At 43.8% G+C, this 14,031-nt stretch overlaps 1 protein-coding gene across 6 annotated transcripts in view; it reads left to right on the top strand.

Moving 5' to 3' along the window:
* Csmd2 (CUB and Sushi multiple domains 2) overlaps positions 1–14,031 on the top strand; it is a 542,274-nt gene that overhangs the window by 461,961 nt on the left and 66,282 nt on the right. For all 6 annotated transcript variants that reach the window (XM_078025879.1, XM_078025878.1, XM_078025877.1 and 3 more), the window contains 3 exons: positions 1,927–2,104; positions 3,391–3,536; positions 13,829–13,909. In XM_078025879.1, coding sequence (XP_077882005.1) covers positions 1,927–2,104; positions 3,391–3,536; positions 13,829–13,909 — 405 coding nt within the window. The remainder of the gene's footprint in view (positions 1–1,926; positions 2,105–3,390; positions 3,537–13,828; positions 13,910–14,031) is intronic.

Genomic DNA, 14,031 nt, shown 5'->3' with positions numbered 1-14,031 from the left:
TTCTCATGTCCCCAAATGCCATCTCTGTCTGGACCCTTTATCTCCTATGGAGCACCATACCTGAATATCTAATTGCTTACTTATTATCTTCACTTATTATTATAATTATTATTATTATCTCCACTTATTTCAGAGACATCTAAATCCCAACATATTGGAAAGGCTTACTGTCTTTCCGCCAAGAAGCTGAAATCTCCATCTAGTGACAGGCCCACCTGGAGTCCCTAATTTGGGCGCCTTCCCTTCTGCTTGTCTCCCATATGTGCCAAGTCCTGCTTTCTACATGCTAATTTTATTTCACACGCATCCTCCTCTATCCACCACCTCTGTCTTAACCCAGGCCACCTTTAGAAGCATGCACCACCTCATTGGTCGGACTTCACACCTCCCTGAGCCAATCCACACACAGCCTCAGCGCATTCTTCACCAGGCAGGGAGTGAGTCCCTAGGACACTCCCCTGCTCAGAATCCAGCAAGGCATCCCCTCTCTTTGGGGTAAAATTCACACCCTAATGTAGCACAGCCTGGCCCCTGTTTCCTTCCCATGCTGCCTCTTCCTAGGTAACAGTCCTCTCTGATCTGCAGTCCTAGGCACCCCTCAGGTCTGAGCCCCAAAGTGAATTCTACTGGGAACACTTCTCTCAGAAGACCAGATGACAGGTTCCCCCCAAATGTCCCCGTGGCATTTCACAATGATGACTTGCCCCATCCTGTGCCATCCATGCTGGTATTCTTGGCTGGGTCCCAGTAGACTGTGGGTACCACAGGACAAAACTCAAGTGTTGTGTTCCCACGGTCTCCCCAGGCCTTGCCTGGCACCAAGTGGATATTGCCCATCTGGAGTAGGGATGGTGTGTCCATGTGCATGCATTTAGGATAAATTCAAAGGAACCCTGCCTTCTGCAGGGGAGATTCTTCTTCCTCAGTCTGATCTGCCCCCATCTAGCTATCTGCTTGATGCTCTGTATCAGCCGCAAATACTCTGGACCAACATCCCTGACAATTGAGTACCAATCTAGGGAGGCCTCAAGCATCTTAAATCCTGCTTAAAGCCTGGATCAGAGTGAATCTAAAATTGGACCTTACTTTTAGAGAACAGGAAGATAAGGAGAGAGGGTCATATCTATGCAGTAGATCCCTCCTCGGTGGGTAAGATATTGGGCCAAAAGGTTTATTTGCTTATTTATTCATTTTCATGTTTATTCATTCACTTATTTATTTATCATGGTGCTAGGGGTCAAAGCCAGGGCCTTGCACATTCTAAGCAAGGTCTTTGCCACTGAGCTGAATCTACAGCCCTGGGTTGAATATTAGATAAGCATTATTTCACCCAGTTGCCACCACAGTTCTATGAGTGGTGTTCCTAGCCTCACTTTACTGATGAGGAAACAGACTCCAAGAGACTAAACTACTTGTCTTGGGTTCTCTGGTCAATCAATGGCCTATCCATGACTTGAACCCAACCTCAGCCTCCCCACAAACATCCTCAACTCTAGTCCAGAAAGACCACTATAGAGAGAGCAAATCAAACAGAAAGAGAGACATTTTTATAATCTCTTAGCTCTTCCCAGAAAAAGTACTGCAGCTCTCACCCTAGCACCTGCTCCTCCCCTTTCCTAGGAAAGGAGAGGGGACAGCTTCCATGCATCCTTTCTTCTTGGCAGGATACTGTCATGAGAAAGAGAAGGAGGCCAAGGGTAAGACCAACCCACAGAGGCACCTTCAGTGACAACTGAGGGCCAGCAGGGTGTGAGGCTGGTGGGTAGAATCAGCCACCCTCAGCCCAGTCTCCTCCCCACCATCCACACAATCCCCTGATGGGATCACTGGTGCTGGGAAATGGGATTAGTTAGGAAGCCCCTTGAACTTGCAGATTGGTGGGGATCTCCAAAACTCATCCATCTGTTTGTGTTCCCTCCTTGGCAGTTCCCTGCGGTGGTAACATCACCTCTTCCAATGGCACTGTGTACTCCCCTGGTTACCCCAGCCCATACTCCAGCTCCCAGGACTGTGTCTGGATGATCACTGTGCCCATTGGTCATGGTGTCCGCCTCAACCTCAGCCTGCTACAGACAGAGCCCTCCGGAGACTTCATCACCATCTGGTAGGATCAGGCGCCATGTTGAAAACCAGTTAGACGGGAGCATTAGCAGGCTCTATGCTGGGTTGAAGCTTTAGTTAGTCACTCTAATACTTCAAAGGGAGAGCAATGAGAGGGTTCCTCATAGGGGCCAGTGAAAGTAGCAAAGGGATGTGAATGGCAGTGGGCATGGATAATGAGGCGTTCCTCAATGTTTCCAGAATTCAAATCAATATTCTACATGTACCATAGATAAGCTACCAAGATTAATGGTAGTAGTAGAATTTTATGAAGTCCCTCTGGTCATCTCATGCTGAGCCAGTGCTGCACTAATTGAGTGTTCTATGTCCATGCTATCCAACATGGTAGCCACTAGACATGTGTGCCAATGAGTGCTTGGTCAACATGGTAGCCACTAGACACATGTGCTACTGAGCATCTGGATGTAAATAGAGTGACTAGGGAGCTTATTTTAAAATTTATTTAATTTTAATGAACTTAAGTATAAATAGCCACACATGGCTAGTGGATACTAAACTGGACAGTTCAGCACTGATTTATGAAGTGATGTATAATATAACAAGTTAATTTTAAAATGAAAATATAGGTTATTTATGAATAAATGAGGTTTCCTAGATGGTATTTTTTCCAAACCACTGAATCTTTGAAGAAAGAGATAGTATAATTTTTAAATTCCTTTGTTTAAAGCTTAGTACCTTTTGGGGAATCATCAAGAGATAGTGGGATTCTTTTCCAAAACTCCCAGTAATTGTAAAAGATAATTGTAACAAGTCTGTCCTGAGTTAATTTCTAGCTAAATTTTCAAGCAATTGCTAAGAAAAGATAGGAGAGTCTAGATAGGTTCTGGTGAAAAAATCCTGCCTCCAGAAAGGCAATGTGGTTATGTCTCTTTGGGGAAAAGAAAATGGAACTGACCTGGAAAACAGTATGAGGTTCTACACCAGTTCCTCAGCCCTGGCCCAGGGCTGCTCAGACTGAGGACTGCAGTTAGACTCTCAGCCTTGCTCTGTGGCACCTATGTTGCCCCTGGAGTCCATTTAAGGGATTGGGCTGGTGAAGAATCAGGTGAAAAGGAATCCATGTGAGCTTCACTCATTCTATCAATTCCACTGGGATATGGAGTTGGGAGGGTTTGGAGAGAGGTGTTTAGGACATTGGAGAAAGAGCAGTGGGTACAAGAAGAGTCATAGTCACCTACTCCTGGTCTCTCTTAAGGCCACTGATGGCACCAGGGAGAGCAGGCAGCCACATGACTGGTGACATGCCAGGACCTTCTTTCCTACATGCAGGGATGGGCCTCAGCAGACGTCTCCACAGCTAGGAGTCTTCACCCGGAGCTTGGCCAAGAAAACAGTGCACAGTTCAACCAACCAGGTCCTGCTCAAGTTCCACCATGATGCAGCCTTGGGTGGGATCTTTGCCATCGCCTTCTCTGGTCAGTACGAATCTTGTCCTGGTGGGAAGGGCAGGCTCTCAAGACTGGACTTGACTCCTGACTCCACCATTTGCTAGCTGTGTGACTTTGTGTGAGTGCTATGGTCTCTCTAAGTCTCAGAGTCCCCAGAGTCATGAGACGGAAGTGGACTAGCCTGTGTGTGAGCTCCCAGCACAGGAGTCCGTCAGCTGACCTGTCCATTCACCTGTGCCCAGCTTCTCCCTTAGCAACCTTCTAGAGGGTAGTCCCCCTCCGTAGGGCTCTGAAGCTTCTGCTAACTCTCAAGGGATGCTGTGATTTCATGCACCAAGACAGTGATTTCAAATAGGATGAGCATGAACAGTTCAGGTGGGTTTGCCCTTGCTGGAGGCTCATTCTCTTCTAGGAATCCAAAGTTAGTTCTGAACCTAGATATTTTCATGTTGTTATAGCAGATGCTGCTTTAGAAAAAAGAATCATAGAAAGTTCTCCATGGGCTTGAGCTGCTCTATGGGATAATGTCCTTGTCCACAATTTACAGAGCATTACTATATTTGAATTGGAAATGAGGAAAAGTGGATTTCATTCCTGCTCCACTGGGTGGAGGGGGGTGTATGTGACTGTGTGACCCTTCTACAGGAGAGATGTTTCTTCACTTATGCCATGCATGGTTTGGACCTTTTGGCCTCTAAGTTTATAGAGACATTTAAGGCAGATATTATCATTTCCATTTTCCAAAGGAAGAAATGAGAGCAAAAGAAGTTTCCAGAACATGCCCAGAATGTGCAGATAGAACTGGCAACAACACCCAGGTCTTTCTATTCTATAGTATCAGCTCTGGTGTGGCTGTTGAGTGTGAGTGCATTTATAGAAACTTGAACACATTCAGCCCTTAATCCATGGAAGAGGCAGCTGTATAAAACCAGAGACGAACAGAAACAAAAATGTAAAGATGACGGGTAGCTCCAGCCACCACCCTAGGAGCTGTGGCCCAGAATAAGTGTGACCCAGAGACAAGACTCTGCCCTCTGGGTTGGTCTCAGTACCCACACCCCTCCTGTTGAACCCACCTCTTCCCCCAAAAAATGGGACTCACACTTTCAAGTGATTTCATTTCAACTCTGCTCCCTAGAGAAAGTGTGGACTCCAGAGTCACAGGCTTACAGGCTTGGGTTGAAATGCTGGCCTTGCCACATATAGGCTATGAGGCCTTGGGTCTCTCAGTTTACCTTTCAAGGCCTCAGTTTCATTAGCCTCCAAATAGGAATGATATCAGCACTAACCACACAGGGTTATGTTATATAATGCATAGAAATCCTTAGCTTCAGGCTCAGAGTACAAAAGTACTCAACAAATGGCAATGTCCAATTTCTGCCACCATGACTAGATACCTGAAGTAAACTATTTATTTAAATGAGCAAAAGTTTATTTTCACTCACGGTTTCAGGGGTTCCAGTATGGCTGCTTGGTCCCCTTGCTTTGGTCCTGTGATGAGGCAGGGAGTGTGCAGAGGAGCAAGGCTGCTCACCTCACAGCAGCTGGGAAGCAGCAGGGGGCGGGGGGAGAAGAGGACTGGGGCCCCAGTATCCCCACTAAGGGCAAGCCCTTCATGACCTCACTTCCTTCCACTAGGTTCCACCACTTCCCAGTAATGTCACAGGCTGGTGGCCAAGCCTTCAGCACACGGCCTGTGGGAGACATTTCAGATCAAAATTGTAGCATCGGTAGCCATAAGAGTCACCTTCGCATTGGTTATTATTATGACATTACGGAGGGCATGGAGGCGTTGCCTTGGTGCTAGGCCAGATCTCTCATTCCTACCTGTGCCAGGACCCAGGGAAGGAGGCCCAGCCCAGCCCCAGGCCTTCCTTGTTCCCCACTTCTCCAAGCAAGTCCTCATGAAGGGCACATCCTTCAGGGTGAATCCTGGGCACTGTGCCCTTCTGTATCTCAAAAGAGACAAGCAGCCCTTGCAGTGGTCTGCATGCTTATGTCCCCCTAAAATTCATAGGTAGAAATCTTAACCTCCAAGAAGATGGTGTCAAGAGAGGTCTTTGGGAGTGATTGAATCACAAGGGCAAAGCCTTCAGGAAGGGGATTAGTGCCCTTCTGAAGAGGCCCCAGGGTGCTCATTGACCGTTTCCCCCATGTAAAGACTCAGTGAATTGATCTGGGCCAGTGAGCAAGCCCTCACCTGACACTGAAGTTGCCAAGCCTTGATCTTAGGCTTCCCAGAATCCAGAGCTGTGAGAAGTGGATTCCTATTGTCCATAAGCCTCTCAGGCTATGGTAACTTGTTACACCAGCCCAAACAGACTAGATGGCCCTTAAGCGCCAGCTTAGACCTCACTTCCCTCCACTAGGTTCCACCAAGGACTCGATGACCAGAGGAGCAGGCAAGGGCACTACAATGTACATGTTATTTCCATTATATAAATGGAAACATTCTATAAATGTCTGTTAGATCTGTTGCTACAACAAAATGCCTCAGATTGGCTAATGCATAAAGAAAAGAGGTTTATTTATCTCACAGTTTTGGAGGCTGAAAGTCCAAGATCACAGTTTTGGAGGCTGAAAGTCCAAGATCAGGCAGCCCCATAGGTTCAGCTTCTGGTGAGGGCCTTGTAGTAGACAGCATCGCAAGGGTGGGAATGTGTGCTGAAGAGATCACATGGAAAAACAGGAAGCCAGAGAGATCAAGGAGCCAGGCTCACTGTTTTTGTAACCCACTCTCACAAAGACTAACCAGGATGCCGAAGGAACTACATCCAAGGCAGGACCTCCAATGACACAATTATCTCCCACTAGTTCCTAATTCTTCAAGGTGCCACTACCTCTCAAAATCACCACACTGGTGACCAAGTTTCTTGCATACCTTTGGAAGGCAAATCACAGCAAATATTCTTCTGTGGCTTGATTTTTTTCACTTAAAAAAAATCAAGTTTATGAAATTCATGCTGATGTGTATGCTTGCTCTTAGCTCATTTTCAATGCCATATAGTATTCCATCACACAAAAATGCAATTGTTTATCTAATTTATTGTTTGTTTTTTTAAAGAGAGAGAGAGACAGAGACAGAGACAGAGAGAGAGACAGAGAGAGAGAATTTTTTAGTATTTATTTTTTAGTTTTTGGCGGACACAGCATCTTTGTTTGTATGTGGTGCTGAGGATCGAACCCGGGCTGCACGCATGCCAGGCGAACGCACTACAACTTGAGCCACATCCCCAGCCCCTCATCTAATTTATTGTTAATGAACATTTAGGTTCTTTTATTTCAAGCAATATGAACATTGTTGTCCATTCCTTCTTATGAAGGTTGCACACATTCATCAGAGTTTCTCTAGAGAACAAGCCTTCCCAGTGTCATAACATTGTCAGCATGCACATGTGTGCAGTTTCACTAGGTGATGAGATGTCATATAGAGTGGTCATAACAATTTATTCCTAGCAAGTCAGGAAGTGTTCCCATTTCTCTGCACCCTTGCAGACACTGAGTTTTATCAGACCTTTACATTTTTAGCAATCTGGTAGATTCATGAAATGACATTTCACTTTTACGTTAATGATGAGGTTGAGCATCCTTTCATGTCTTCATGGACTTTCTCATTCTGTAAAATGCCTGCTTCCATTGAGCTTCCTTCCTCTATAGAGAGACAGCAATCAAGTAAGTGGACAAATCAAATCTTTTCAATTTGCAATAAGGGCTATAAAAAAATGCATAAGAGGCTAAGACAGCAAGTAGCAGAGCGGAACTCTACTCCATGTAGAGTAATTGTACAGACTAAGAGGAAGTATTTGAGACAAGAACTAAAGGAAAAGAAAAAATTAGACCTGCAAAGAGTTAAGAGTGGGAGTCGGGTGGGACAGAAAAAGTCCACCTTCCTACAGGCTAACATCAGCCCTAAGTAACTTTCTTTTTCCATAATGATCAATAAGCAGAAAAAGAAAATACCTTCAAGAAACCTATGAAAAGATTCTGATTGTTTTTAAAAGGAGAAAATAGGGTTTAAATTGCAGAGAAATTTTTCCTTGAAAAGATATATTGTTTAGGAAGTAGAAGTAAATTTTAGAAAGTATCTACTTCTGCTTTTACATAGGAATCTAGATCCCATGGACTCTAAATAAAAGGTAGGATGTTGAGACAACAGGCAGAGATGAGAAGAGAGTTCTGGCTGAGGGGTCAATATAAGAGGAACTTAGTCCTTCCCTTCCTGAACAATTTAGTCCTAAGGCCCCTGCATGGAATGAGGCAAAATAGATGTCCACTCCTGTCAAGGAATGGGAACCTTTGTGACCCAGGCCACAGGAAGGAGAAGGAAGTCCGCGGGGCTACCTGGCATGGGAAGTTAAAGCCCATGAGAGACAAGCTGGCATCTGTACAAGGAGAGAGCTGGCCTGGGGTGTCAGAGCTCAGAGCAAGATGAGCAGCATCCATGTAGGGTTTTAGAGACAAAGCAGACCAGCAAGGGGAGTCAGAGCCCAAGTGGGTGAGGGGCAGAGTGACAGTAAAATGAGACCCTGATTCCAGTTAATATGTTAAGGATAATAGAAGGCAGGCTTCACACTATCAGAAAAGAGACTTAGAAACACAGGAAGAGCAAAACTTAAGATAAAGGTATATCCTATCTTTGAATTGGAGATATCAGTGTTCAGTACTCAGAGGGGTGTGTGGGTGTGTGAGTGGGTGTGTGCGTGTGCACACTCGCGCACACACACATCTATGCCTACACATACTCCTTAGCTCTTTCCACTGAGAGGGCTTCAGAGCTCTGTCTCCCCAATAAAAATGAACACATCAAGCACCAGATCCTGGTTTCTAAATAGCACTTTTCAGTAAGATGGACCAGGGCTCCTTGAAGACATGGCTCATCCCAAGGCTGAGGCAGAGAAATACAAAATGAGCCAGAAGCATCTGATGGCAGAAAATAAGGAAATGCCCAAGGAAAGATGGAGACATGTCAAAAGAACATAGACACTGGCTTGAAGGAACTCCTGCTGACCACACCAGGGATAATGTGAACGTCAAAGGCATTGGTAATGGCAACAAATGGCCACCTGTTGAATAACAGGACACTACATCTAGCCACACAGACATCAGTGAATGCATTCCAAGTTTTATGAGAATGGATTATTTGCACGGTTTCAAGCTTCTTCCTTTAAAATAACTACAATCTGTGTTAGAATCGCTTTTGGGTAGAGAAGCCTAGAAGTGCCACTGTGATCACGCAATCCTGGTTGGCATCGTCAGTGATGAGACAAGACATCAGACCCTGGTTGAGAAAATGCCATTGAGAAGAACCTGCCGAGACTCCCATGATGGTCCAGTCAAAGATGCACAGTCCGAGTCTAATCAAGAGGAAGCATCAGACAAACCTAAACTAGGAGCATGCTATAAATTCACTGTGAATATTCAGCAAACTTGGAAAAGCATGAAGGTCAAGGGAAGACTTCAGAACTGAACTGGACTAAAGGAAACCAAAGAGACATGACATCTAGCACAGCACGACTCTGAGCTGGATCCTTCCGCTATTTGAGACTTTACTGGGGCCAGCCATCTCTTACTTGCATGAGATGGAAGGATTTGAGGGCAGTAATGTATCATATTCATTTCCAGATTTTGATTGTTATTTTGTGTTTGTGTGGGAGAATACACTTGTTTATAGGAAATACACACTAAAAAATTCCATCCAGGGTTATGAGGCATCGTGATAGTTGCTTTCATTCAAACATTTCATGGAATGAAATGTTTTTGTAGTATGGTTCCAACTTTTCCTATACCTTTGTGACCATTTCAGATTAAAATTTGTTAATTGACAAGGGAGCTAGATAACAAGAAATAAGATTGAAAAGAAATGCAATAGCACATTTTAAATCAGCACAGGAATTATCTAGGAGAACCTACATTGTAGAAAAACATTTCAGAGAAGTGGAGAACAAACTCAAAAATGTCTATAGGAGGAGGGAGGAGGACAGAGACTTGAACTTGATTGGGAAAAGATGGTGAACCAGGAGAGCCAGTGAACAAAGATCTTGCATAAGGATGGAAAAAAAATATATAAAGGAAAGAGCCAAATGAATGGAACAGAAATATATAAATAAATAATAAACTTTCCTGAGATGAAGGAAGATCTGTATAGGTAGAGTGAACAGGTGGACCTTAAAGCAGAAGAAATCAAAAATAGCCAGGCAATATTTTCAAATTCTAAGGATGGAGAGTAGAAGAAATTTACTAGAATCCAGGCTGAGAAAGTTACCATAAGGGAACCAAATCCAGGCAATTCTCAGACCAATATTTGGCATTGGATTGCAGAAAATAAAAGACACTGCTTCTGTAGATGTGTAAGGCGAGGAAACATTGGGGCTCCATGTGTGAAGGGAGGAAGCAGTCACCTGTTGGGATGTGGGAGCTTAATGACAGTACTACCCTAGTCTCAATCTGAACAGTCACTCAAGGACATACTCACCCAAGGGGGGATGAGCCAAGAACTCAAAACAAAGAACACACATTGGCCGGATATGGTGGTGCTCACCTGTAATCCCTGAGGCAGGAGGATTACAAGTTCAAAGCCAGCCTCAGCAAAAGTGAGGCGCTAAGCAACTCAGTGAGACCCTGTCTCTAAATAAAATACAAAATAGGGCTGGGGATGTGGCTCATTGGCCAGCCCAGCATACCCATCAGACTGAGGAAGGACAAGCAGAAAGAGACACAAGAAAGAATACGGTGTGTTGGGGCTGGGGATGTGGCTCAAGCGGTAGCACCCTCCCCTGGCATGCGTGCGGCCCAGGTTCGATCCTCAGCACCACATACAAACAAAGATGTTGTGTCTGCCGAAAACTAAAAAATAAATAAATAAATAAATAAATAAAAAAGAAAGAATACGGTGTACACTGGCCTCAATGGCCACTGCTGAGCGGACAGCTGCTCACATAAAGCAAGGACCCCACCTGCCTTCCAGTGACCATGTTAACAGTATTAGGATCTGACTAGCCCAAATCAGTGCCTCACCACCAAGGAGGAGGAGAAGGGTGGAAACAAAGGAGTCAGCCTTGCCTGTCCCCCACCATTAATGTAATAGTGTGTATTGGGGGGTTTGGGATGGAGGTGTCTATGAAAGACTGATGGTCGTGCACCAAAATGCCAAGAGTATTATACCTAGATGGGGGGACTGGGGGAATTTTTGCTTTGTTTCTTTTTGGCCTTTCATAAACTTCCTGCATGGAACAGAAATTTGTAATTTAAATAATAATAATAATAATTTTTTAAATGCAATGGGAAATCACTCCCAATTCAAATAATAACCACAGACTGTAACATACCCAGGCTGTGTTTAAGTGGAGATTATTTTTTAGTGATTTTTTTTTTCTGGAAAAGTTAAGCATACCATAGAAGTTTTAAAGGTAAGTATGAGGCTAAGAATTGAAGAAAAATTTAAGAAAAAAACTATTAAGGAAAATGATAGTTATCTAAATTTTTTTTAAAAAATGATACTTCTATAATCAAAAGAGTGCCATAAATAAAATTTAGCAAATGACAAGCTGTAAAAATAGAGTTAAGAGGCTAAGGTCAATCTTGAATATCCAGAGTTCTTCAAATTTGTAAGAAAAAAGGAGCAAAAGACATAAATAGAATGATATTGGCCAAATTACATTGTTACTTTGTACATTATGTACTTGCACAAATATGTAATCCCATCAGTATGTATGACTATAAGGCACCATTTAAAAAATGTGAGAAAGCCAGGCACAGTGGTGCACACCTATAATCCCAGTGACTCCAGAGGCTGGGGCAGAAGGATTGCAAGTTCAGAGCCAGCCTCAGCAACTTAGCAAGGCCCTCAGTAACTTAGGGAGACCCTGTCTCAAAATAAAACATAATAGAGGTTGAGGTTGTTGCTCAGTGGTTAAGCCCCTCTGGGTTCAATCCCTCGTGCAAACAAAGAAAAAAGCGGGGGGTGGGAGTGGATATGAATAGCCAGTTTAAAAGAAAAAATGCAAATAGCCTATTAGTGTATGAAAAATGTTTAACCTATTAGTTATCAGATGCCAATTAAAAGAAAATAACTGCTGGTTTTTTGTCACATTGGCAAAGATTGAAATGAATGACTGTCTCCCCCGGTGGGCTCTGAGTCCTGGGTGGGTAGAGACTATTGCTTGTTATCGTTGTATTCTTGGCACAGGACCTGACCCAAGGTGAGCCCTCGATAGGTCACCACACAGTGAATTGGACAAAAGAAAAATGGCAGCCCTCGGTGTTGGACAGACTGTCATCTCTTGATATGTCAGTTGGAACAATTTTCCTGCAGAGTTAACTGGAAGCACTCCTCAAGAGCAGACGCGGTCCTCCTGGTTTCTGTTAAATCAAGATTATACAGGCTCAGCTACCTCAAGAGCGCCTCTTGAGCTTTAATGCCTGCACTCCATAAAGCTCACGTATCTCTCAGTGTGACACTCTTCAGCCAACACAACTGTATAAAAATTTAAAGTGAGGTCCCCCAAACATAATAGGACATTTTAAATAAAACCACACATAGGGAACGTCCCAAATTACTTCCCAGCTGCAGTTGGTAAAATGACAGCATGCCACGTGAGCATCTGGAAAGAAGCTCAGATTCCACAGTGGAGTGCAAGTGAGAAGTGTCACAGGAACAGTTCGTCGCCATGGTCCTCTACCACCGCACACCCGTCCTGAACACATCCCCACCGTGGCTTTCATGTTCTAGCCCTTGTTTCTGCTCGAGTTTTACATCATGAAACTCCTAAAGTCTTAAAGCTCAGCAATTTTGCAGGATGCACTGAATGTTTATGGTTCAGGACACAAAGTATGTGTGAGGCAGTGCACCAAGCCCTTTATTTAGTACAGCCATTTAATAGTTGGGTGTCCAGGAAGTGATGTTTTAAGTGTTTGGCTTCTAACATAATGGCTGTTGGGTTTTATGGTATTTTTCTTTCTTTTTGGATTTTGATGTACAATGCATTATGTTTTTCCATGTAAAATATTGGAAAAAGGAATCCTAGTTAACATTTGATTCCTGGGAATACATTCTTGGCATTCAACAGGAGATGCTGCACTTTTAAAAGGCCATGCATTTTAATCAGTCCTAGTTTCTTAAAAAAATCATTTTTTTAAAAAAAATTCTTGTATGCAGGATTTCATCACAGTTTTTTAAAATTGCAAAACTTTGGAAACCTAAGTGGTTGACATTAGAAATCTGTGCTACAAATTCTAGTAAATCCATATGATTAAATCCTGTGATGTCATTTCCATCATATTTTTTAAGAAATTTTATTATATGGGGAAATTCTTATAATGCAATGGTACTTGGCAAAGATGAGCACAAAGTATATAACATATGCAAATGTGGTAAGAGAAAAATAGCTATAGATGCAGAGAACAAATACTCCAAGTTCTTAGGGTTAAAGGTAACTGATACCTCAGAGAAGAAAATGCATGGGTTTAATTTTCTTCCTACTGTTTTCATAGAAAAATCTCAGCTTTTTAAAAATTCACAATGTATTACATTTATATCATTTTTAAAACCCCTATTTTTAAAAAACATAGCAGGGGTGGAGGTAATTTTGGAAATAATAACAGCAGTGGCAGCTGACACTTAGATAGCACTTAACTATGTGCCAAGGGATGAAAGCCAAGTTGGGAGCCCACAATGGCCTCTGCCTGGGAACGCCACCCTGCACCTTAATGCCATCCAGCCTCTGCCCCGAGGGGAAGACTCAGGATGTCCACTGAGGTCAGCCACGTTGGGCCAAAGTTCAGCCAGTGCCCACAGCAGCCACATTCAGGACGTAGAGTGGTGGAAAGAATATGGGACTTGGGAGCAGCCACATCTGGATTCCAACCCTACTAATGCCACTTAATACCTTCATGACCTTGGGGAGGGAACTTCACCTTTCTGAATTTCACCTGCTCACAGGTAAAGCAGGAACACCTCCAGGGGATCAGCCACATGAGACTTAGGGGGCTCAGCACACAGAAGCATTAACATAGAGAAGGTGCTCAGCAATACCCCCCTCCCTTAGTGCTGAGGACCATCGCTGGCTGCTGCTTTATTACTAGTTATGAAAGATGGTTCCTGGTGTTTGCACCCAAAACATATCAAGAAACTAAAAAGCATGACAGAAGACAAGCAAAATGGTAGTTGGCTAAATATGCCCCGGGTATAGATAAATACTCATTAATAAATATCTACCGTGTGCATGAGCGAGGCCTGAGAAAGTGAGGAATTGAACAGATGAACGACTGACTCTGTGCCCTGGTGACACTTTTGCCTGACTCAGATTCTTTCCTCTTTTCAGCTTATCCACTCACCAAGTGCCCACCTCCCACCATCCTTCCCAATGCTGAAGTTGTCACTGAGAATGAAGAATTCAACATAGGTAGGTACCTCATTCCAAATAGCAAGCCATGGCCGGAGGGAGGGGCAGGAAGCAGGGCTCAGCTCTTTCTCCTGTCTAGGGAGAGAAAAGCAAGAGCCCTGAGCAAGAGGCTGAGTTTGGAT

The sequence above is a fragment of the Ictidomys tridecemlineatus genome, chromosome 11, assembly GCF_052094955.1.
Source record: "Ictidomys tridecemlineatus isolate mIctTri1 chromosome 11, mIctTri1.hap1, whole genome shotgun sequence".
Classification (NCBI taxonomy): Eukaryota; Metazoa; Chordata; class Mammalia; order Rodentia; family Sciuridae; genus Ictidomys; species Ictidomys tridecemlineatus.
This window is presented reverse-complemented; position numbering and strand designations above follow the sequence as displayed.